Below are 26,901 nucleotides of genomic sequence, written 5' to 3' on the forward strand. Positions count from 1 at the left end.
AGAGGGTGAACAAGATCTGAGAGAGAAAATTCTTTGGAAGCTGTTGGGGAAAGGGTTGGGACCACTGACTCAAGACCTGAATGATAGCCCAAGGGTTTTAAAAGCTACCTGGAGCCAGGGAGGAAAAATATTTGGAAGCTCAGGACAGGCATACAGGCGAAGGCCATAGCAATGGCAGCTGCTGTCACCAGAAAAAAATGAACTAGCAGAGCAGGAGAGACCAGATCCAGGATGTGGAGCCTATTCTTTTTCACCTGCTAGGAATCTGGCTGCTGCTGAGCCAACTCTCTAGAGAAAGCACAACCCAGTGGGTGAGTGATGAAAGGTGAAGTTATGTGACATAAAATTCCTAGAATCTGTGATGGTTATGTGTGAGAAATGCCACAAGAAAATTTCCAACATCCAGGAAGAGCTGCTACGGGGACCTGAAACTCCTGCAGGTGAAAGTTGTTGCCCCTGCTGGTCCATAAGTCCCACTGGTTGCCATCAGGCTGCTAACCAACTGGAATGGCAATATGCACAACCAGCTCAAGAGTTCATTAACTGCCTGCGCTCAGTTCCATCCTGCTGATGCAGATGGAAGTAATCTATCAAATAATCTGAGGGAGAGTCAAAAGTACCATGAGACCAGCATTAATGCAGTCTTGGGATGAGTCCAGAGAGGGACTGGGTGGAGGAGGCAGAAGTTGGTAATGTAATGCTTCAACTCTAAGTAAGCTAAGTTTAGCTATTGGTACACTTGCTGATTCTGTTTCATATTTAATTACACTGAGGCAATGGTTACCTTTTGGTCTATGCAAAATTTTATAATTTTCCTGATTCTGCTTGACATGAATATTTTTCCACACCTCCCACATCTTTTTTAATTTAACAGAAATCTTGTTATCCTCCATCAATAAACATGCAGAAACGTTAAATACAATGTCAGAAAGCATTCCTAATTTGCCACAGGAGCTGAAGACAACACTGTCTGAAAGGTAGCCGTCTTTGATGGAGGTACTACTTTCCAAACAAAAGGAAAAGAAAGCAATCAATACAATTAACTTATGTTGTGAAAAATGTTGTAACAATGGCAAAAAAACCTTTTCTTAAAATATGCACAATATAGAGTAATTATTGATTTCTCATTTACCTTCGTGTATATTCTCAATGATGCATTTACCAATGTCCAAATCAGTCACCAATGATTATTAGAATATGAGAAGTCATTACTAGTGTTTACATTTTTCAAGTGTCCTGAACAGTACTGTCTTCTCACATCATAATTTCTCTCAAAAATTAATCCTTTTCCTGCTAAAGAAGTCTTTGTCTTTGTTATTAATGGTATAATTGCATCAATTACTTTTGAATCTTATTAACTTTATGATTTTAAAAGCTTTATTATTTAACTGACATAACTCATTGTATACACACCTAACACCAGGTACATAGGAAAGTAATAAAAAAATTTAATTGATCTTGTCAATATAGACTATGTGAACATTAAACCACAAACCTTGCAATTTTCTACTTGAGCTATAGCAGGTATTTTTTGTTGTTTTTTGGTTTTTGTCTTGTTGAAATAATGTTTGAAAACAGTCAGATTCAACACCAGATACATTTGGATTTTTGCATCCAAATGAACTCAATTGTTTTTCAAGTTACAGTACTTTCATGCTTCTAAGAGATTTAAGTAAATATTTTTAAGTGATATAAATGAACAGTCATATAGAGAACTGAAAAAATAAGTCAATGGTTTTTTTAAGAAAAGAACTAGATTGGTAAAAAAAAATATAATGCATTCAGGTTCACCATTTTAGGATTTACAGAATATTTACGTAAGCAAAATAAACTGTGAAATGATATGAACATTTGCTAGAATGGTAAACCAGCACGGTATCATCTTCGTGTTTAGTCAGTTTCTTTAACCTACATATCAAATACATTGTTAGCTAGCATTTGTAGAGAAAATGTACTTATAACAAGTGAATCTCCTCCATCAAATGTCTGGCGATGAATTACAGAAGATGAAGACAGCATTTCCTATACTACAAATCCCCAGACATGGCTCAACATAACCAAACCTCTGAAGTTCATCATGTCCTCCCCAAGGCCACCTCCCAAAGAGTTCCTTCTCATTAGGGAAGCAGAGACCAACAGAATGTAACTCTTCAGGGAGAAAGTCAACATTTTCCAAGAGTTACGCTTTCTTCATGAAATCTTTGTTGCTGATTTTAACACTTCCATTCATATCTTACTTATTCCCCAGCACATTGCTCATTGTCAATTCCAGAACTCCATTTGCTCTGAGGTATGCTCCCCACCACACTAGTTCTCACATCATACTTGAATAACACTGAAGTCTTTCACCATCATCTGGTGACACAGTTAAGTTTCATCTCCCAGTATATACCACTACTCCTAGCCTATCTCTTCCTCCATTTTAGATGGAAAAGTATCCCCCAAATGTAACCTCTTCACCTGCCTGTATAAGTTATGACCCACGCCTTTCTTATTCCTAAAAGACTGTGTCTATGTGTAACAGGTATGAATTTGCAAGCACAGTCTCTAGTGTGAAACAAATACCCAACTACTTTATTCTTAACAAATTGATATGTTTAAATTCTGTCACTGAACTGGGAATTCAGCATCAGACATTATTCTAATGGAACTTTCCCCTTAAGCTGTACTTGAAACTCACAGTCTTAGCATCAAAGCATTAAGTCTCCAGGACCCATAGTTTCAATAGCTACCACCATGACACCTAATATCCTAGCCTGCATTGTCCCCTCAATTCAGGTCTTGCCTCCCTTGCTGGGGGTCAGCAGAACTTTGCCAAGTGTAGTTGTTTTTCTACTCAGGGTCCTGTTTCCCTAGGTATACCATACGGCCATCCCTTCTGATGCTTCTCCTCTCCAGGTCACTGCCACTGAGCACTGAACAGGAATAATCCTTTATTTCAGAACTCCAGACCTTCAACCTCTTTCCAGTATAAGGAAAATCTCCCCTCCCACCCCCCACCATCTTTCCCTCTCCCTCCCCATCTCCATTTCTCTCTTACTTGTCCACTGGGGACACATGCATAATTTTGGCCTCTTCCAGTATTTAGGCGTCATGGTAAGAGCAACTTTAAGTAACTTCTGCTTTCGGCCCTGAAAAAGTCCATCAGGTAGGGAAACCCTTAGGCTCTGGATACATGGTTTAAATTTGTGGGGTGATGGTGTGAGAGGCCAAACAGAAAAATATACTGATAAAATGTAATGTCTCAATTAATTATTTTGCCACACTCTTTGACCTTGCATATTATCAACCTTTCCTTCTGCATGGGACTCTTCCTCTGTTTCTAATATTTTTCAATAAACAAATAAAACTGTCTTTGCATCAACTCTTCCTCTGCCAAATCAACAGAATTGCTCCTAGTTCTTTACCCCTCATTCTCTCTGGGACCCACTATGAACTGTTCCCTACTTGACTCTTATCCTGTTAGATTCCACACTGGCCTCCAATCACAAAATTTAATCTTAATTCTTTTCTCTTTTACTTCTCTTTCGTATTTTGCTCCATTGATGACTCCATCTTCTAAAAATTCTCTTCCCTTTTTACTTTTCTGAAATGACATCATTCTGATTACATCGTCTTTAATTCTTATCTTTTCTCCTTCTTTATCTCTTTTCTTGCTTCTTACCACATGAAATTCCCTCTTCTTTGCTGCCCTGAAACTGTATGCCTGTCCATCAGTCAGAGAGTTGATTTAAATTTATTTCTTTAACTCACAACTCTTTTGCTGTTGACTTCCAAATATGGACCTCCATGTTAGACATCTTAGCATACTTCCAGCCCCACATTTCCATTTGCTTAATTAAGGGAATTCCTTGAATATTTAACAGTTATCTAAAATTCATCATGTCTAAAACGTTACTGTGGGATTAAATTCCCCTCATGATTTTCCTCAATGTCATCAGCTTTTCATTCTCTACAACTCAAAGCCCTAGTCTCCCTGACATACAGATGGACAATAGGCACATGAAAAGATTTTCAACATTGCTAATTATTAGAGAAATGCCAATCAAAACTACAAGGAGGTACCACCTCACACCAATCAGAATGGCCATCATTAAAAAGTCTACAAATAACAAATGCCGGAGAGGGTGTGGAGAAAAGGGAACCCTCCTACACTGTTGGTGGGAAAGTAAGTTGGTGCAGCCACTATGGAAAATAGTATGGAGGTTCCTCAGAAAACTAAAAATAGAATTACCATATGATCCAGCAATCCCACTCCTGGGCAGATATCTAGACAAATCTATAATTCAAAAAGATACATGTACCCCTATGTTCATAGCAGCAGTATTTACAATAGCCAAGACCTGGAAACGACCTAAATGTCCATCCAAGAATGGATAAAGAAGATGTGGTACATATAGACAATGGAATACTACTCAGCCATAAAAAAGAACTAAATAATGCCATTTGCAGCAGCATGGATGCAACTAGAGATTACCATACTAATCAATTTTTAAAAAGCCCCGGTCTTCTTACATTTTTCTCTCTCTCCCACATCCATCTTACATATAATGAGTAACCAAATCCAATGACAGTTCATTTAAAAATCACTTTTATGGGTCCTTTTTGTTTATTCCCACTCCTTCCATACTACTGCTGGCTCTTGACAATTCACAGATCAAAAATGTGGGCTTCTAGTTGGTTTCTCCATTTTCAATTCTTCTCCTTCCACTTCTGTATACACTAGAGTCAAGTTACTTACTTTAAGCTTCAATTTCCATCTTGTCCATACATTATCCACAAACTATTTTATAACCTTCTACTCTGCATAGGATAAAAAGAATAAAATCCATATTCCTTAGTCTGAATTTTAAAGTCCCCTTTGTCTGCTAGCAATAGTCCATCTTCTACAAATCCCTAACATCACTATTATAGGTTCTTTTCTCTAGAATATGCCTTGCTCACTTGTTTCCATGCCTTTGTACCTGCCATCCTCTCTTCTTCCTGAAATTTCAGCCCCGCTTTTGTACTAACTACTTTGCCATCAAAGCCTGGTTAACTTCTGTCTCCTAGACGAAGTCTTCCAAGACCACTGCAGCTCATACCAGTCTCCCCCTTCTATAAATTATTTTACTTAAAATTTCCACAATTAATTTCAACATTTAACCAATGATGTTTTTACTCCATTATGTTTTCAACATAATTAGAATAAGAAGTCTAAGCTTCTGGTGCTTAAAGATATTTCACTTATTTCATTTATATCTCCTAAACACAAAAGACTTTTTTCCCCAACTGACTTAATGGAAAATCTCTTCTTGTAGGACTGGACCATGCCTATATTGACTGCATACTATCCTTTATGTACTAGAAATAAAAAGATGAAAAATGATTTTAAATGCATTTCTCAAACTCTTGCCATATTAACAGTCTGGTATCTGATATAAAAAGAATACAACATTTATTTTAAAGAACTTTGAGCCTATTATCTCACTTGATTCTCACATTCCAACAAAATAGAGATGGCAAAAATTATAACAGCTAATACTTATTATTATGTGTCAGGCATTGTATTTTCTCATTTATTATCTCTTGTGTTATTTAATATATTATCTCATATAATCATCTAACAGCACTGTCAGAAGGTACTATTATTATCTACCTTAAACCTATACCACGTGTTCTTATATTCATGACACACATAAGTAAACTGGGGTATAAGATTTCTGTAAAAGTTTGTACTGCTACCTACTCTTGTGGCTGGGACCAGCCTCTAAGTGTCTGTATTACCAATGGAGTGAACTTTTAAACTCATTCTGAGGCAATTACTTTAGTGTGTGTGTGTACGCTTTTTTTCTTTTTTTCTCCAAATTATTATTTCCTCTAATTTAAGGTTTTGGTCTAAAAAGATTTGTTTTGATATTATGGTGCCATGTACTGCCATCACCAAACCAGATTCTTTGTTTTTGTAATTTTTTTGACAAATTATGGTTATATAAAGTAGGTTAAGAGTTTGGGCTCCAGAGACAGACTATTTTTAATCAGCCTTCTGCCCCTTACTTGCCCTCTCATTTCAGGCAAGTTTCTTTCTTTTTTTTTTTTGGCGGTACGCGGGCCTCTCACTGCTGTGGCCACTCTCGTTGCGGAGCACAGGCTCCGGAAGCGCAGGCTCAGCGGCTCCGCAGCATGTGGGATCCTCCCGGACTGGGGCACGAACCCGTGTCCCTTGCATGGGCAGGTGGACTCCCAACCACTGCGCCATCAGGGAACCCCTCAGGCAACTTTCTTAATCTCTCTAAGATGAGCTCCCTCATCTATAAGCTAGAAATAATTTCAATATTATCTGATATGATTACTACAGGATTAAATAGGGTAAATGGTGTACAAGCACTTAGAGTAATGCTTGACATACAGTAATCACACAACAAATGATTTATTATAATCGCTCTTTCAAAAGCAATAGTACTATTATTACTATTTCTGTACTATCTGTATGTACAGACTTGGTGTAAACACCAAGAAAAAAGTGTTAACAAGACCAACACTATAGAGGGGAAGACAGACAATAAATTGAACAGAAAGCAAAAAAGTAAATTAAAAAGATATTACCTATTAGCCATTTTATAATCAAGCAAGTATTAATTATAGTTACTATAATTAATTGTACCCACAATTAATATCGTTAAGCTAAAAATTTTAAGGACTCAATCATGGGAATCCTAGTTCCCATATCAAGATATCAACATAAAATGCTAAAATAACTTGAAAAACAAATATTCCAGTATAATTACTAACAATTCCATATTTTTCTTGCATAAATGGAATTTTCATTTATAAATACTCAAATATGGTTTATTGGGCAGCTCCAATTTTATGACAATGTTCTGGAATAAGGTAACTAGGACAGGATACTAACAAATAAGTCAGGAATTCATTCAGTAATAATAGTAACTTATTCATTCAAAATAAGCCATTTCACTAATAATTTGTTCATTTCAATAAATTCATTGACTCTTGATAACAAGCAGTAGCAGTAGTTAAGAATGTGTTCATTCATTCAATAAATGTTTATTAAGGGTCTACTTAGCAGGTATTGTCCCACCCAGGCACTGGATATTATCAATAAATATGAAGCAAAAATAGTTCCGGCCCTTAATGAGCTTACAACTAGTAGAAAAGAGATAATTATGTGATTTTTAAAAAAATTCACCATAGTGCAATAAAGAATAATTATGACATAAGTATGAAATAGGGTATAAAGGAACAAGCAGTCAATTCTCAGGGAGTTTATTCATTCACCAAATATATGATTATTGATATTAACATTTTACTTATTATTTGTTCATATTACTCACTATAATTATTTACATTAAATTATTACTGAGAACTTACTATGACACTGTTAACAATGTCTTTGTCTTTAAGGGCAAAGATGATAGATACCAAAGTAAACAAAATAAACAAAAATCCCTGTCTGCATAGAGCTTACATTCGGTAGGAGGAGACAGATAGAAAATATGGAGAAGTAAAATATATAGTATGTCAGTCTTTAATGAATGGTATGAAGAAGTACAAAGGAGGGTGAGAATATAGAGAGTACAAAGAGAATGGGAGTATAAATTTGCTTGGTTCTGACATATATTGCTTGTGAGGTGTTTTTTTGTTTGGTTTTGGGTTTTGTTTTGCTTTAAAAAAAATCTTCCTCTCAGTATAATGATAATTTTCCTTTCTCACAGGGTTTCCCAGATAAAGTTCTGCCTAGGACGCATGGCCACTATAGTGTGGACATGAACTGTTTCTCAAAGTAGGTGATGAAATTGTGCTAATCAAATTACATCAATCTTTAAAAAAATCCGACTGCCAGTTAATGTAACAGCACTCATGGATGCCCCTGGGAAGCAGGGCAAAGCTGGGCGAACAGAAAATGGAGAAAAAGGCATAGAGGCAGAAGGCAGAAAGGAGAAGGGGAAAAAAATAACATTTTTAAAGGAAAGAGGTGAGAGTAGCGTTGACAATTGCAGGAGCCTCTGAGGCTTTGGCATCCTGAAGTTGACTACTCCTGAGACGGCCCCTGACTGCCCCCTTGTGGCTGCTAGGTCACCCTTCAGCGCCGACACACTAATAAAATAAAATTTCATTGAAAATGACAAGGCAACCTATACCGATTATGCAGCACTTCCCTGCCCCTTCCCTCTTAATTTAGCGAAATGCTGATATTCTTAGAAGACAAATCCTCTACAAGGCCCTATCACGCCATCAACTAAAATTGTAGCCAAGATAGACCTGAAGGGGGCACTCTCAGGCCCTGCCATGCATCATCAATTGCTCCACACAGGAAGAGACAGTTGCCTACATATCCAAGAGGACGGCGCCTCTACTTATAATCCAGCAGGAAGAAAAAAAGCTTCTCTCCGGCCCACATATCCAAGCCAATCGGAGACTAAGCAGTCCAGCCAAGGAGAAGACCCCATACTTTGGACTCCCAGCTTCCTCAGTGGACTCTTTGGTTATCACACCCCCTCCCACCTTCCCCACCTTTTCTCTATAAAAGCAAGTTCCCTTCCTCGTTCTCTGGATTTGCATATGGCCCGTCATGGTTCACATGTCCTGAATTGCATTCCTCTGGCTATTCCTGAATAAACTCACTTTTGCTGATAAAATAACCGGCTAGTACCAAACTTGACACTAATAATTTGGCAATGGACAATCCTCTATAATCTATAAACAAAAAACCTAGATTATCCCCAATCCTCTCTTTGTTCTGGGGATTGAGGCTAAGGCCCATTTCTCCCTGAAGAACTGGTAGGAATTTCCTCAGAAAGCTTTGCATCTGACTTTAAAACGTGCACACATGTTTCGACATATTTGATTGCCAACTATGCGTCAGGCCCTGAAGTATAATGGGAAGCAAGAACAGACGCCGGCATTGCCTTCGTGAAACCCGGGGATTAGGGGAAGAAATTATCAAACAGGCACACAAATAAATGTGAGGAAACCTACCGAGATAAACGCCATGAAGAAAATGAAAGGTTTCTCGAAGGAAGCGACGTCCCAACAGGCAAAAGAGGCGGGAAACGCATTCCATTAGAGGGATGCATTAACTACGGCCCCATATTTCATTTGATGAGTCTCCCTAGTGAGGACGGCAAGAAAAACTAATCAATTATTTTAAGAATTAACAGCCAGCCACCTGGCATGGCCTGAGAGCCCCGTGTAACGCGGGAAGTTTAGGCGCCGGCGCGTCTCACCTACTCTTGAAGTTCTCGCGAGGTCCGCACGCGAAAAATCAGAAGGTCGCCGGGTGCGCACGCGCAGTTACGGGGCAGACGGCAGTTAGGGCTCTCGGCGGACCTGTCTGTATTGGGGGTCCAGGGATGCCGCGGCTCCTCTGCTTGTGTGTCGGGCTTCTGCTAGTTCGGGTCTCCCGTGAGCTCAACGACATTAGTCGAGGCAGGAAATTGTGAGGCAGGAAATTGTGAGGCAGGCATCTACTGCAAGAAATAGTAAAACTCTGAGGCACTGTTAACTGGAGCCACGTTGAAGAGGAAAAGCCTTTCACACAGCTGCTTTCCCAGGCCTCGGAGAAAGTTGAAACCTTCATCCCTGACCAGTTGGAAAGCTCCCAAACCACTTTCCCGGTCTGGAGGAGATCGACAAACCCAGGTAAAAATCTAAACCAGAGGCATATTTTTTCATCTTTGTACATTTCTTATTCCCGAATTTGCTCTGCCAGGCGTGGAACTTCTGCAGGAAATGGAATTTGTGCCCAATACATATGCAAAACCTCTATGAAGTTTTGTTTTGTTTTGTTTTGTAACTTGGAGGAAAGAAGTAAGCACATGTAAGTCTACACATTTGTATAAGAATGCTGCTGTTTCCCTCGCTTTCCCTTTTTGCAGTGCCCTTTTCACCTGGCAAACTCCATTTTATCCTTCAAAGCCTGAATTAGGTATCATTTTCCGTGTGAACTCATCACTGACCATTTCATAGCTACTCACTCCATTCTCCATTCTACCGCAATATCTAACACATAATTCTATTTAACTATTTATATTTAACTATAATATTTAACTATAATCAAGACCTGCTACATAATTGGCCAGTCTAGTGCAAATAAAAATGCAGGGCCCCTTGTTCGAAAAGCAGGAAAAACCATTAAAGATACTAAAATATAAAGCTTTTTACATTTCTCATGTGTATCTCCTCTGCTCAAATACATGGTCCTCTGTCCCATCAGACTTCACATACAAGTCAAAAGATAAAATTATTGAGAATCTCAAGACTGGGACAACAGAGCATTAAACAAAATGCAGGGTCTTTCTAAGCACTAGGCTTGTGCTACTGGCAAGTCTCAATCTCTTAAGGCCAGCCTTGTATGCCATACCATATTATAGGGATTGCTCATGTATGTTTTTATATGAAATGTCTAGCAGAGGGCTGAGCACAGGGTATGTGCTTAATATGTATTGAATTTATACTTAATGCATTTAAGCAGTCTTTAGGAAGAATATTTTTGTTTCAGATCCATTCTTCTGTTTTTACATTTTGTGACTAACACATTTTAGTCCCAATATGTTTGCCATTTTAAAAGAAAATGCACTTTATTTGTAGACTGTGGTCTATAGAGTGTAGTGTCATTGAAGTTATTGCCTTTTATAGTAATTCAGTTGATTCGATTAGGACAAATTTTGCAGAAGTCAAGATTTCTGAAATTAAGGAAAGGAGTTAGACTATCGTGCCAAAAGAGAGACCCTAATGTAGATGACTGAAACAAACTAAAACATTGTCTAACACATTATAAGCACTTATTCTTTTTTTTTGTTTTGAGGTATAGTTGGTTTACAATATTAGTCTCAGGTGTATAACATGGTGATTCAAAATTTCTATAGATTATATTCCATTTAAAGTTATAAAGTATTGGCTATATTCTGATAAGCACTTATTCTTTAATGAATTAATGAATAAATCTTATAAGATTATTGCTGCTAAGAGAATAAAACTGTTTTTATTAACGTGTATTTGATTTACAATGTTGTGTTAGTTTTGGGTGTACAGCAGATTGACTCAGTTATATTTACATATAATATTAGTTTAGTTATTAGATTAGTTATATTTGTATATATTCTTTTTCAGATTTTTTCCATTATAGGTTATTACAAGATATTGAATATAGTTCCCTGTGCTACACAGAAAGTCATTTTTAAATTTATTTTATATATAGTAATGTGTATCTATTAGTCCCATACTTCTAATTTGTCCCTCCCCCTTTTCCCCTTTAGTAACCATAAGTTTGTTTTCTATGTCTATTTCTGTTTTGTAAATAAGTTCATTTGTATCATTTTTTTAGATTCCACATATAAGTGATAATCATGATATTTGTCTTTCTCTGTCTGACTTACTTCACTTAGTATGATAATCTCTAGGTCCATCCATGTTGCTGCAAATGGCATTATTTCATTCTTTTTTTATGGATGAGTAATATTCCATTGTGTGCCTTTGGCTTTTAAGTAAAAATAAAAGACACATTTTTCATTTTCACCAATAACTGTTGAACAATGTATTCACCGTTTTGTTCCACTACCCTCTGCCATTTTCCAGGCAACTTCATAATTCCATCTTCCCAAAACTTTATATCTTTTTGAGCAAAGAACTGTTCCAGGTGCCTTTTACAATCTTCCAGGGAATTGAAACTTTTTCCATTGAGAGAATTTTGTAAAGACCAAAATAAATGGAAATCTGAAGGTGCAATGTCTGGTTAATACAGCAGATGAATCAGAACTCCCCAGCCGAGCTTTAACAGTTTTTGCCTGGTCATCAAAGGAACATGTGGTCTTGCGTTATCCTGTTGGAAGATTATGTGTTTTCTGTTGACTAATTCCAGACGCTTTTCGTTGAGTGCAGATTTCCGTTGGTCTAATTGGGAGCAGTGCTTGTTGGAATTAATCGTCTGGTTTTCAGAAAGGAGCTCATAGTAGAGGATTCCCTTCCAGTCCCACCATATACACAGCATCACCTTCTTTGGCTGAAGACCGGCCTTTGGTGTGGTTGGTGGTGGTTCATTTAGCTTGCCCCATGATCTCTTCCATTCCACTTTATTGTACAGTGTCCACTTTTCATCGCCTGTCACAATTTGTTTTAAAAACGGAATGTTTTCATTACACTTCAGTAGAGAATTACATGTGGAAATATGGTCAAGAAGGTTTTTTGCTTAACTTATGTGGAACCCAAACATCAAATTGATTAATATAACCAAGCTAGTGCAAATGATTTTCATTGCTTGATTTGGATATTTTGAGTATGTTGGCTATCTCCTACATGGTATAACGTTGATTGTTCTCAATTAATCTCAATTTGATCGCTATCAACTTCAACTGGTCTACGCGACTATGGAGCATCGTCCAGTGAGCAACCTCCAGCACAAAACCTCGCAAATCACTTTTGACACATTCAATCAGTCACAGCACCTTCTCCATACACTGCACAAATATATTTTTGCGTTTCAGTTGCGTTTTTACCTTTCTTGAAATATTAACGAAGCATAATATACCAAAAATGTTGCTGTTTTTCTTCCATCTTCAGTATTAAAATGGCTACACAAAAATTCACCAATTTTGATAAGGTTTTTTTTTTCTTTTTAGATTTTTTTTGGTGTGGACCATTTTTAAAGTCTTTATTGAATTTGTTACAATATTGCTTCTGTTTTATGTTTTCGTTTTTTGGCCCAGAGGCATGTGGGATCTTAACTCCCTGACCAGGGATTGAACCCAAACCCCTTCATTGGAAGGCGAAGTCTTAACCATTGGACTTCCAGGGAAGTCCCTGATACGTTTGTTTTTTTAAAAATATATGCTGATATGACAGCTGTCAAAATACAAAATTGTTTCGAATGAAGTTAAAGACAACTAAACGCTACCAGAGACACCTTACGGAAAACAAAAACAAAAACAAATGAACATCTTGGCCAACCCAATAATTTTTAAAGGAACCTCCATACTGTTCTTCGTAGTGGCTGTACCAATTTACATTCCCACCAACAGTGTAGGGGGGTTCCCTTTTCTCCACACCCTCTCCAGCATTTATTATTTGTAGACTTTTTGATGATGGCCATTCTGACCAGCGTGAGGTAATACCTCACTGTAGTTTTGATTTGCATTTCTCTAATAATTAGCGATGTTGAGCACCTTTTCATGTGCCCATTGGCCATCTGTAGTCTTCTTTGGAGAAGTGTCTATTTAGTTCTTCTGCCCAGTTTTTGACTGGATTGTTTGTTTTGTTTTGTTTTATATTGGGCTATATGAGCTGTTTGTATATTTTGGAAATTAAGCACTTATTCATCACATCATTTGCAAATATTTTCTCCCATTCTGTAGGTTGTCTTTTTGTTTCGTTTATGGTTTCCTTTGCTGTGCAAAAACTTATAAATTTGATTAGGTCCCCTTTGCTCATTTTTGCTTTTATTTCTATTGCCTTGGGAGATTGACCTAAGAAAACATTGGTATGATTTATGTCAGAGAATGTTTTGCCTATGTCCTCTACTAGGAGTTACATGGTGTCATGTCTTATATTTAAGTCTTTAAGCCATTTTGAGTTTATTTTTGTGTATGGTGTGATGGAACGTTCTACCCTCATTGATTTATGTGGGGCTGTCCAGCTTTCCCAGCACCACTTGCTGAAGAGACTGTCTTTTCTCCATTGTATATTCTTGTCTCCTTTGTTGAAGATTAATTGACCGTAGGTGTGTGGGTTTATTTCTGGGCTCTCTATTCTTTTCAATTGATCCATATGTCTGTTTTTGTGCCAATATCATACTGATGACTATAGCTTTGTAGTATTGTCTAAAGTCTGAGAGGGTTGTGTCTCCAGCTTTGTTCTTTTACCTTAGCATTGCTTTGGCAATTCTGGGTCTTTTGTGGGTCCATGTTAATTTTAGGATTATTCTAGTTCTGTGAAAAATGTCATGGGTCATTTGACAGGGATCGCATTAAATCTGTAGATTAAAAAAAAATCTGTAGATTTCTTCCAATCCAAGAGCATGGGATATCTTTCCATTTCTTTGAATCGTCTTCAGTTTCCTTTATCAATGTTTTATAGTTCTCAGGGTATAAGTCTTTCACTCCTTGGTCAGGTTTATTCCTAGGTTTTTTTTTTTTTTTATGTGATTTTAAAAGGGATTTTTTTTTTTTTTTTACTATCTGTTTCTGATATCTCATTGTTAGTGTAAAGAAATGCAACAGGTTTCTGTATGTTAATCTTGTATCCTACTACCTTGCTAAATTTGTTTAGCAGGTCTAGTAGTTTTTGTGTGGAATCTTTAGGGTTTTCTGTATAGAGTATCATGCCGTCTGCATATAAGGGGAATGAAAACTTTTAAAGACAGAAACAATAGAAAGCATCAGACTGAATCTTGATCATTTTCCACCATCAAAACCGCCTACAGGGCTTCCCTGGTGGCACAGTGGTTGAGAGTCAGCCTGCCGATGCAGGGGACACAGGTTCGTGCCCCGGTCTGGGAAGATGCCACATGCCGTGGAGCGGGTAGGCCAGTGAGCCATGGCCGCTGAGCCTGAGTGTCTGGAGCCTGTGCTCCACAACAGGAGAGACCACAACAGTGAGAGGCCCGCGTACCGCAAAAAAATAAACAAAAAAACCCCGCCTACATATAAACTCACTTTATCCTGCTCTTACAAAGAAGGAATTGTTTCTCACCAGTCTCTAAATTGTACCTTAGTTCAGTTGATAGTCACACTTTAATGTGTATACAAATCACCTGGGGAATACTATTAATATACAGATTCTGATTCAGTAGGTCTGGGGTGGGGCCTGAGAGTCTACAATTTTATAAGCTACCAGGTGATGCTTATTCCGTTAGTTGGACACTGCTCTTTGAGTAACAAGGGACTAGTTCACATCTCTATTTCTTCATTATTCTTTTCTCCCAGAAATGCAAGGTGGGCCTGCCCTTTCTACTTCATGTTCAGTGGGCATTTCTCTCACATCAAATACTGTGCTCTCATTACCTATACCCTGGTCAAAATTTTACCTTCAGTCATCCAAGCTTGAGTTTGTTATTGAAAAAGAGTTTAGAATCATTTTTCTCGACAAAGCCTACTCTGGAGGAGACTCTTTTCTCATTAATAAAAAGTCAACTTTAAAACTCAGAGCTGATTAATGACTCCTTTGTCTCAGGTATTATTCACAATCCCCTGAAGGAGAACATGTCATTAATTCAATGAGGAGGGATCTGCAATGAAACGGATTAGTAGGAAGTGAAAATACATCTGATAATATTTCAGAGTTCTCATACCCTTTAAACATGTTACTATGGGAACTATATAAAGGACAGTTTGCTGAAGTGGAAATATCATGTGGCAATAAAACGATGGTGGTTTTAAAATATATGGAAGAATGAAAAATGGATTTAGGTTATCAATATGAATGTGTATTAAAATTTAAAGAATTCTTAATCTATAAGGAAAGATGACATGTAGTCTGTCCTATTAATTTCTAGTGACTAATTTAGAATTTGTAGAGAGGTATGTGTCTCCAATATAGAATTCCAACATAGAATATATAAGTATGCAATTTCTTTTACATGTGAATGTTGCTGTAAAGTTGATTAATTTTTATTTAGCTTATATCAGCAGAATATATTTCTATATTAGATCAAGTCAATTATCAACCATTTTAATCTTCTGATGATCTATTTGAGTCTGACACAGGAAAAGATAGTTTGATACACTGATATTCAAAAATGCTTTTTTTCAGGACGACTCATGCATAACTTGAATTTGAGATGTGTGCTTCTTGTTAGTGGATCCTGAATATATGGGCCATCTCTCATGCCTACCTCATAGTGCAGCACCATGAAGCTAACGTCATATTTCTAAATTCTGGCTGACATGGCCGCTAGGCCTGCGCGTCCGGAGCCTGTGCTCCGCAATGGGAGAGGCCACAACAGTGAGAGGCCCGCATACCGCAAAAAAAAAAAAAAAAAAAAAATTCTGGCTGAATATGGTGCTGCCTAACTCTTAGTGCCAGGTGAAATCATCAAAGTTTCATCACCAGTTTTTAATAATCCATAACCCTTATTCCAGTTAGATAGGCTGTATTCCCCCATTCTTGGTCTTCATTCATCTGTTCTTGTTTTTTAGTTCATTTGCTTGTTTCTTTAGATATCATTATCACAATTGGCTATGCAGAACCTTTCTATATATTAATTCAACAAAATTTGTGTACCTGTTGTATATTAGGTATTGTTCATGCTGCTTGGGATATAAGAGGAACAGTTTCACTCAGGAGGCAGTGAAGGTTCTTGCCTTCATGAAGCTTACAGAATAGTGAAGATAGAAAATAAACATAAATAAATTATATGGTATGTTAGAAGATGATTAGTCTCTACATATCTCCTTTCTTCATGCCCATTCTCCTCAGCGGCCATGGCTTACGGGCCTAGCCGCTCCGCGGCATGTGGGATCTTCCCGGACCGGGGCACGAACCCATGTCCCCTGCATCGGCAGGCGGACTCTCAACCACTGCGCCACCAGGGAAGCCCTCCAATGTTTTATTATGTATTTTTGTTTGTATATGTTTTATTGAAAATTGTGCATTATTTCCTGTGCATGTATTTAAAAAATATATCTAAATGGTATTTGAGATCTGTATCTTATTATTGCTATGTGAACTTTTAGTCATTGCTTCAAACTGCTGCATAATGTTCATACGCATTCCTCATATTTTACTTATTCTTTCTCCTAGTGATGAACATCTAACCTATATAGCCTTCAACTTCCTTCCACTATAAATAACACAGTTATTTATGCAGTGAGCATCATTGTATATGCCCCCTTATGGATCTGTGTGGACATTTCTCTGGGATATTTACCTAGGGGTAGAATTGATGTATCATAAAATATATGTATGCTTAATTTGCTTGAGGTGCATTCAGATTGCTTTGCAGAATGGCTACACCAATTTATAGTTGCACCACTAGTACATGAGGATTCCTGTGTTCTTGTATCCGTGTCAAGAATTAACATTATACAATTTTTAACTTTTGCCAGTGCCACAGGCATGGAATAGTGTCTCATTTTTGTCTTAATTTGCTCTGAATTAGAGCACCTCTTCATATACATATTAGCCTTTTGGGTTTCTATTTTCTGAAAATTTCCTGTTTATACATTTTGCTCACTTTTTGTTGGAATTGTCATCTTCCAGTTGATTTGTCAGAGTTATTCAAAATCTAGATACAATAGTAATCAGCTGTAGGTTTTAGATGTTACAAATATGTTCTCCTATTCTGTCATCTGTCTACTGGTGTTTGACAGAAAGTCTTAATTTTTATACAATTAGATGATAAGTGTTTTGCCTTATTGTTCATACTTTCAAAAGTATGAACAAAACTTTCAAAAGTTTTAGAGGTTCCTTTTCTGTTCTTCTGTTAATTTTATAGTTTTACTGTTCTCATTAGGTCCTTAATTCCAGGGCCCATTTTTGGTTCTGTTCTGCTAGGGATACTATCTTAGTTTTCTCAGTGTCTTACTTTTCTCTACATGAGGAAATAATTTTCTGAATACCACCTACTGAACAACTGTTTTTTTTCCCATTGATTGTAGAGCCACTTTTATTGTTTATTGTTTGTCTGAGATTCTTATTTAATTGGACTTTTTGTTTGACTTTGTATTATTACTACACTGTTTTAGTGCTATGACTCTGTAGGATGTCATTTATTTTGGAGAGCAAGTCTCCAATGTTTATTTTTTTCCCTTAAGATTGACTGAACTAATCCTCTGCCTTTATCCTTACACATATATTTAAGAGTAAGCTTATTGAATTTATTTTATAAAAATCCATCTGGAATTTAAATGGGATGCATGGAATTACAGAGAATAATTTGAAGAGAATTGACATCATTTTAACAAAAAGTCATCCCAACCAAAAAAATGGAATATCTTTGTATTCTGTCGTTAGAATTTTAAAGTTTTCTCTATAGAGACTTTCTGTATTGTTGGTTGAGTTAATGCTTAATACTTTAATTTTGTTGCTATTGTAAATACTTGTTAATTATATTTCTAGTTAGTGATCACTGGTTAGAGAAATGCAGTTGAGTTTTATAGGTTGATTTTAATCCAGTTATTATGTGGAACTATCTTAATAGTTTTTTGTCACTTTCTAAACTTTATACCACTCTTCTTTTTTTTTCTTATAGCATTTGCAAGGAGTCGTTACAGGTTTTTGAGCAGAGGAGTGACATAATTGACATTTTAAAGGGATCACTTTGACCACTGTGTTGAGGATAGACTGTAGTGAGGCAAGAGTAGAAACAGAGAGACCTGTTAGGAAGGTATTAGAGAGGATAGCATCTGGATAAGGATGGTAGCAGTGAGTGGAAGCAGTGAAAACTGTTATAATCTAGATATATTTGGGCAGATATGATGTGAGATATGAGAAAAAAGAAAAATCAGGAATTACTCCAATATGTTAAAAAAATATGTGATTTCAGAGTTTTTGCTTTGAACACCTGGAAGGATAGGGTTACTATCAACTGAAATAGGAAAGGCCTCAAGTGGAACAGGTTTGGAAAACAGTATTAGTAGTTCAGCTTTGGACATTTTGAGTTTGAAAAGTTCAGGTGGAGTTTTAAACATGTTGAGTTTGAGAAATCAGAGTGGAGATGTTGAGTAGCAAGTAGGATATATGAATCTGGAGTTTGGAAGAAAAAATTTGCTTGAAGAAAGAAATTAAGGAACCATAGGTATATAGATAATTTTTTAAGCCATAAGACTGGATGAGATCATGAAGAGAGTAAGTATAGATTGAAAAGAGTACCATGGATTGAGCTCTGGGAGACATCAACATTAAAAAAACTGAAAAGGACGTGCTTGCAAAAGAGGTAGAAAGGGGCAAATAAATAGTTAGGTGGGAAGGAGAGAGAATGTGGTATCCTGGAAACCAAGTGAAGAAAGCATATCAAGAAGGAGTGGTTTTTATTAGTTAAATAAGTTGAGAGTTGGCTGTTGAATTCAGCAATATAGAGGTCGTTTGTGAGCTTGATAAGAGAAGTTTTGGTGGAGTGATGGAATAAAAGCTTGTATAGAATGCATTTCAGACAGAATAAGAGAAGAGAAATGAATTAATAAATACAGAAGGAGTTTTGCTACAGAGGAGAGAAAAGAAATTGGATGGTAAGCAGGGCCAAGAAAAGTGTTTCTTGTGTGTGTTTTTTTTTTTAAGTGGGAGAAACAGCACATTTGTTTGCTGATAGGAGTGGTTCGCTAGAAGTGAAAAAATAATGATGAAAGAAAGATAAAGAGAAGCACTGCTGGAGTGATATCCCGGAGTGGGCAGGAGGACACAGATCTAGTTCATAAGTGGAGGAATTGGTTTTAGAGTGGATAATTCATCTATGGAAATATTTAGGAAGGCAGAATTATGGGAACAGATGTTAAGATATGAGTAAAATAACGGTGAAGGGAGCAAATACAAGTTCTCTTCTGATTCCTTCAATTTTCTCATAAAGTAGAAAGCAAAACCAGCTGAGAGTGACGATAGGAGTCTATTAATATAGTAAATTGCATTGATAGATTTTGTGATCTTGAATTTCTGGGATAAACACTTTCTTAATATATCTGTAAAATACATTCATGGATTCAGTTAACTAATACCTTATTTGGGACTTTCAAACAAACATTTGTAACTGAAATGGGCTTATGGTTTAAAAAAATGTTTTTAATTGAAGTATAGTTGGTGTACAATATTATATGTTACAGGTGTACAATTTTTATACTCCATTTATAGTTATAAAATATTGGCTATTATAAAATATTGGCAATATTACTGGTATTGTACAATATATCCTTGTAGCTTATTTTATACATAATTGTTTTACCTCATAATCTGCCACCCCTATCTTACCTCTCCTCCCTTCCCTCTCCTCACTGGTAAACACTCATTTCTTCCCTATATCTGTGAGACTGCTTCTTTTTTGTTATATTCACTATATGTTGTATTTTTTAGATTCCACATATAGTGATATCATACAGTATTTGTCTTTCTCTGTCTGACTTACTTCACTTAGCCTAATACCCTCCAAGTCTATCCATGTTGCTGCAGATGGCAAAATCTCGTTCTTTTTTATGGCTGAGTAATATCCCATTGTATATACATGCATACATACATATATATATATATCTCACATCTTTTTTATCCATTTATATGTTGATGGACACTTACGTTGCTTCCATATCTTGGCAATTGTAAATAATGCTGCTACGAACATTGGGGTGCCTGTATCTTTTTGAATTAGTGTATTGTTTCTTTTGGATATATACCCAGAAGTGAAATTGCTGGGTCACATGGTAGTTCTAGTTTTAATTTTTTGAAAAACCTCCAGACTGTTTTCTAGAGTGGCTGCACCAGTTTACATTCTCATCAACGGTACGAGGGTTCCCTTTTCCCTTCATCCTTGCCAACATTGGTTATTTGTGTTAGTTTTGATGATAGCCATTCTGGTAGGTATGAGGTGATATCTCACTATGGTTTTGATTTGACTCATTTCCTTGATGATTAGTGATGTTGAGCATCTTTTCATGTGCCTGTTAGCCATCTGCATTTCCTCTCTGGAAAAATGTCTGTTCAGTTCCTCTGTACGTTTTTTGATTGGGTTGTTTTGTTTTTTTGATGTTGATTTGTATGAACCGCAGTTGTATCTGTATTGTAGTCCTTTTTTTCCTAGTGTATTTTGTTCACTTTCATCTTTTTTTCTTGATTAGTCTGGCTTTTAAAGTTCTATTTTATTAATCCTTTAAAAGAACCAACTTTTGGTTTTCTAAACCTTTATATTGTTTTGTTTCTATAATTCATTGATTTCTTTCCTTCTTACTTATTTGGGTTATCTCTGTTGCTCTATTTCAAATTCATTGATTTGAATACTCATTTTTAACCTTTCTTGTTTCCTGATGAGTACAGCTTGTTTCCCTTTAAGTTCCCTCTCCAATTTGACATGTACTTTTTATTAACTAGTCCCTAGTTGCCTTCATTCATGAACAAGTTTCCTTCTTATTGTCTGCCTTTTTTTTCCCTTTAAGTGACAGAACATGGCACATCTCATCCAGGAAGGTCTTTCTTCAACCTGCGTAAACAACCTAATTCACTTTTCCCTTCAGTGTACTCTGTTCATTTTGACACACTTTAATTGATCACATATTTATCTGTCTTAGATGACATTATTTATTTGCTACTTTAGAATAGATTAATATCTGTCCTAAAGTTTTACTAGTCCACATTTCGTCTTAGGCATTTATTAAATACAAAGTTATTATAGAGTATTCTAATAGGACTGTCACTGCAAGAGACAGAGTTTCTCCTAAATACCCTCAAGAAAAAAGCGGAGGATAGTTATTATAAAAACAAGATCTGTAAATGGATCTGGAAAGGCCCTGGAAAGCCTAAAGAATCAAGTCAGTGCTAAAAATCACCTTCTCTCTTTCTCTCTCTGAATCTTTTCTCCTCTGATATCTATGTTCCTTTATAACTTTAGCTTCTCATGATAAGCTTCATAGTATCCTTTCAGTTTTGGTTCTAACTCATCTTGTTCTCATTACTTCTTAGTTCTAATTTTAAAGAGAGGAAACCTGATTGAGCCAACTTATTTTTCACATGGCATGGATTGCTGGCCGCTGTAGTAGATTGGTTTGTTTGGGGTCAGGTGCCAACCTCCTGACTATTCATCTGTGGATATAAGGTGGAATCACCCTATGACTGCCTAAGGGTGATTCTACAGCAGTGGCTAGAGGCAAATATATCTCCCAAAAGGGACTGTAGGTGGGCAAGAGCAATGATGGAAATCCAACAAGCCGCCAATTAATTACCTTCTGGTGTTATTTTAATTTATTATCAGTAATATTGAGTAAGAGCAGTATAATAGAAATAATCAGTTCATTGAGCGTATCACTACTTCTCCATTTCTTTATATTTCAACAAAAACCAAAATGGCTTCTACTAACCACTTAGTTAAAAATGTGCATAAAAGACCAATAATTAGAAATTGGCAAAGGATTTGAATATACATTTCTACAAGGAGGAGGATATATTATAAGCGCATGAAAAATGCTCAACATCATTAGTTGCAAGGTTATTGCAAATCAAAACCACAATGGGATACCACTTCACATCCATTAGGATGGCTCTCATCAAAAAATGGAAAATATCAAATGTTGGTGAAGATGTGTAGCAGTTGGAAGCCTAGTGGTGGGATTGTAAAATGGTACAACCACTGTGGAAAATAGTTTGGTGGTTCCTAAAAAAGTTAAACAAATTTACCATATGATCCAGCAGTTCTACTCCTAGGTATATATCCAAGAAAATTGAAAATGTGTTCACACAAAAACTTGTATGTGGGTGTTCAGAGCAGTGCTATTCATAATAGTCAAAAAGTAGAAACAACCCAAATGTTCATCAACTGATAAACAGGTAAACAAAATGTGATATATCCATACAGTGGAAAATTATTCAGCCATAAAAAGAATAAAGTATTGCTAGAGATGCTACAACATGGTTGAACCTTGAAAATATTATGCTCAGTGAAAGAAACCAGACACAGGTGGCCACATATAGTATGATTTAGGCAGATCCATAGAATAGAAAGTAAATTAGTAGGTGCCAAGGGCTGGAGGAAGAGGGAAATGGGAGTGACTGCTAATGGGTGGGGGTTTCTTTTATGGATAATAGAAATGTTCTGGAATTAGGTAGTGGTGATGTTTGCACAACCTTGTGAATATATTGTATACTTTAAAATGCTGAATTTTATGGTATATGAGTTATATCTCAAAAATATTTTTTTGCATAAAAATGTGCAAACGTTTCTAGGCCTTTTTTAATAGGAAAACAATACCTACAACTATTTTAGTTAAAAATATACATTGCTTTCAAATAACCATTTTACTAGCTAAATGTGATTACTTGTGTTTTCAAAATTAGCTGAGTCTAGTATTACAGCATTATGATTAAATTTTCAGCTAAAGGAAGATTTTAATAAAGTAGGATTTTTTTCTTGTCTCTCAACAGTCTCTACTTTTGCCTCTCAGGAAGAAGCATTAAACAATTTGAAGATGCAGTCACTGCCTGAGCATCAGTACAAAAAGGCCAACTTGCCTTTTAAGACAAGACGAGATATTTTTCTCATCACAAGATATCAGTCCATATATTCATGAGATTGTAGAATTTCAGAAGAAAAATACAAACAAAGTTAAAACCTTAAGCAATTTGTTTTGGGGGAATCATCCCTAAAGAAAGCACAGAGAATACTCAGAAAAATGTTGTCTGAAGAGATGTACAAAAGAAGAACTTATTATTGCATGCCTTCCATATATTGATTATAAAAACTTAAAGAAGCATCAGCAGTTGTGACTGAGATATACTAACCATCATAGGAATTATACTAACTTAATAAAAAGCTTAATATATTTTACTTTTAATTTTTTTGGTGATTGTCCTTGTAAGTTCTCTACTGTGAACAACATCTGAATTTACTTGCAAGCACTTGACAATATTTTATGGTGGTAATAGGAATCTTAGTATTTTCTTTGGTGCCCTATTTTTCATATATTTTTATATTTGAAGATGTTACTGGACATGGCATGATCATTGTAGACATCTACGAATTAGCCTGTTTATTCTTGTCATTATGATTGAAACTCTCTTAAGCTATATTTAAATGGATTATGGAATGTTCTGCATTCCATGTGTATGATATACAGACTGGTGCCCATGACTATTATGCTCACTCCAGTATGCTAATACATCTGTCCTACCAATTTAAAACTAACTAACCAACTACTACTCCTAGTAGGAGCTCTTATACTATAATTGTAGGTAATTTTAAATTCTTTGTGTTTTATAATAGTAACTGGTCAGTCAGAAGTTGTTTCAGTTTCTATTGAGGACTTAGAGTTCAGTGACTTTCTTTAGGTTGTAATATCTCTCCAAGATCTTCTGTCTTTGCTTTGAAGGTACTGATATAATGTGAAATTTTATTCTGCCTTGGTCAGAATAGAGGGCTGACCAGGTTAGCAGTGTCAGCATCACCTGAGAACTTGTTAGAAATATAGTTGTAAGATCCTCCCCAGATCTACTGAATCAGAAACTCTAGGTATGAGGCTCAGTGGTCTGTTTTTATAGGCCTTCTGGGTCGTTCTGAAGTGGGTTAAAGGTTGAGAACCACTGGTAATAGAGTCACTATATGAATATTGTAGAAATTCTGCTATTTATGTGCTTTCGTATCTCAACTCGATATAGATGTTATAACACTTAAGTTTTTGGTGTGTTTTTCCACTTTATGTCCACATGTGAAAATTTTTTAATGCTACAAATTAGAGCAAAGTTTATACATAGAATCAAAAGTGGAATTCCTACTTTTCTGCCATTAATTAGAGGGTAAGTATCATTTGAAATCTTTTTCTAGTTTCTTTCCCAAATACCTACTGTAATGTTCTTTTCAATTAAATTTTTAAATTCCTATTTGGCTCTGTTATTTCTTAGGACAAAGGTTCTTTTCCACATATCTATATAATATACATTTACAATGCATTAATATGTTTGAATTTACCAGTTCCAAGGTACAGTCTACATTCAGTTTTTTTAAATATAGGGAACCACCCGTTTTGATACAAAATGACAGATTATATCATGGCTGAGTGGTGGAATAAGTCTGCTAGGTGTGTGATGACAATGTTGCATTGAGAGTTACCTTTTGAACCAGTTTGAAGAAGTAAGGGTCTGTACTTGTTTAAGAATAAAAATGCAGTTTATTAGCTTACTAACACATAGACATCAAAAGTCTACATTAGAAATTTTTTTGTCTGCATAGCTATATATTTCCCTACATACTTCAATAATTTTTATGTTAGGGTGTATTTAATTTGCTTCTTGACTTTGTGCCTGTCTTTTAATATTTATAATTGTGCTAACAGTGATTTTGTGCATTTGGATAGAACACTCATATATTCCTTATGGACTCCTTAGAGCAATCCTGAAGTAAAAAAAAAAATGAATGAAAGCTGGGGTACCTTGATATTATGCAGCTTGTTGAGGCTCCTTCATGTTAAGTTACTTGCTAGTTAGTGGTAGAGCTGGATGAAGATTTTAATTCTAGCATCTTGTTCAGTATTCCTGATGTCAATAAGATCATGAGCAGAAATTATCCATATGTTTTTGTTTGGAGTTCATTTATTTGGCCTCTGCTTTGTTTTGTTTGGCATCTGTTTTGGTTAATAATGTATTGACTCTCAGCCCCAAATTTTCTATTCTTAACTCTTTGTGATGCTGGGACTTGGATTCTGTAAACCATGCTTTTCCTTTATTAGCTGTCTTCCTGTTAGGTTCTCCCAGTGGGGTGCTAGTCTTTTGGCATTACCCAGTGCATTTCTGCACACTGATAGTGGCAGTGTGTTTTGTTTTATCCTTAACTTCCGTAACAGCTTTATCAACTTCCCTCAGAGATACCAACACCAGCTGACTGGTGACCATTTCTCAAAGGTCTGAGTCCCATCTCTGTGGGTACCTTACACCAAGCTCCTGGTACAAGCACCAGCTTGGCAGAACATTTTCCTCAGAACTCCATGAGTACCCGTTTGCCAAGCTTTTAGGTTGCAATAACCTAAATTTATTTCCTTTGTTTAGGCATGGTAACTGCTTCCTAAATTTATTTTTAATCTTTGTGTTACCTTAGTGTTTGACTTTTTCCTTTTAAGTCCTCTGAGTCTAACTTTTGAATATATTAAATTTTCTGTTAAAATACCTGATGTGGTTTCTGCTTTCTTCGGTGGACTTGAAAAGTAAAACCCCTGACAGTAGATTTGAATTGGTTCAGGGCAAGGATGGTAGCAAATGGGTTTTATTTTCAATGAAAACTCCAAATGAGTAGTACTGGCTTGCCTGTTTGCAGTCAATCCTGGCCCAGGTTACCACTCTCACTATAGATGTCTTTCCTGTTGTAGAATTAAATATAATTGGAGTCATACAGTACATACTCTAATGTCTACCTAATTTTCACTTAGCATAAGGTTTTTGAGATACATCAGTGCTGTTGCATGAACCAGTAATTTGTTCCTTTTAATTTTTTCATATCATTTCATTGTATTTGGAGTAAAGCTGCTATGAATGTCCACGTACAAGTTTTAGTGTGGACATATGATTTTATTTCTCTTGGATAAGTATGTAGGAGTGGCAGTGCTGTGGCATATGGTAAGTATAAATTTAACTTCATAAAAAATTGTCAAATTGTTTTCCAAAGTGAGCTACAGTTGCTCCATCTCATCAACACTTACAACACAACACTCAGTCTTTTTAATTTTAGCTATTCTAGCATGACTGTTGTGCTATCTCACTGTGGTTTTAATTTGCATTTTCCTGATGACTAATGATGTTGAGCTTCTTTTCATATACTTAAAGATCATTCATATATCTTCTTTCATGAAGTTTTTGTACAACTCTTTTGCCGTTCTTTATTAATGAATTGTAAGAGGTCTTTATAAATTCCTTTTTTAAAAAATAAATTTATTTTATTTATTTTTGGCTGTGTTGGGTCTTCGTTGCTGCACGTGGGTTTTTGTCTAGTTGCAGAAAGCTGGGGCTACTCTTTGTTGTGGTGTGTGGGCTTCTCATTGCGGTGGCTTCTCTTGTTGCAGAGCACGGGCTCTAGGCGCACAGGATTCAGTAGTTGTGGCTCACGAGCTCTAGAGCTCAGTAGTTGTGGCGCACGGGCTTAGTTGCTTCACAGCATGTGAGAATCTTCCCAGACCAGGGCTTGAACCTGTGTCCCCTGCACTGGCAGGCGGATTCTTAACCACTGTGCCACCAGGGAAATCCCTTTATAAATTCTTGATACACATCCTCTATCAGATATGTGAGATGCAAATCTTTTCTCTCACT

General features: G+C 36.3%; 1 protein-coding gene across 1 annotated transcript; it reads left to right on the forward strand.

Annotated features, from left to right (window-relative positions):
- The first annotated feature begins 9,350 nt into the window (after positions 1-9,350).
- INSL6 (insulin like 6) lies at positions 9,351-23,393 on the forward strand. Its single transcript, XM_059071930.1, is given in 4 exon segments — positions 9,351-9,639; positions 23,038-23,144; positions 23,146-23,362; positions 23,365-23,393. Coding segments are annotated over 4 exon segments (642 nt in total).
- Positions 23,394-26,901: the final 3,508 nt, after the last annotated feature.

The sequence above is a fragment of the Kogia breviceps genome, chromosome 8, assembly GCF_026419965.1.
Source record: "Kogia breviceps isolate mKogBre1 chromosome 8, mKogBre1 haplotype 1, whole genome shotgun sequence".
NCBI classification, from domain to species: Eukaryota; Metazoa; Chordata; class Mammalia; order Artiodactyla; family Physeteridae; genus Kogia; species Kogia breviceps.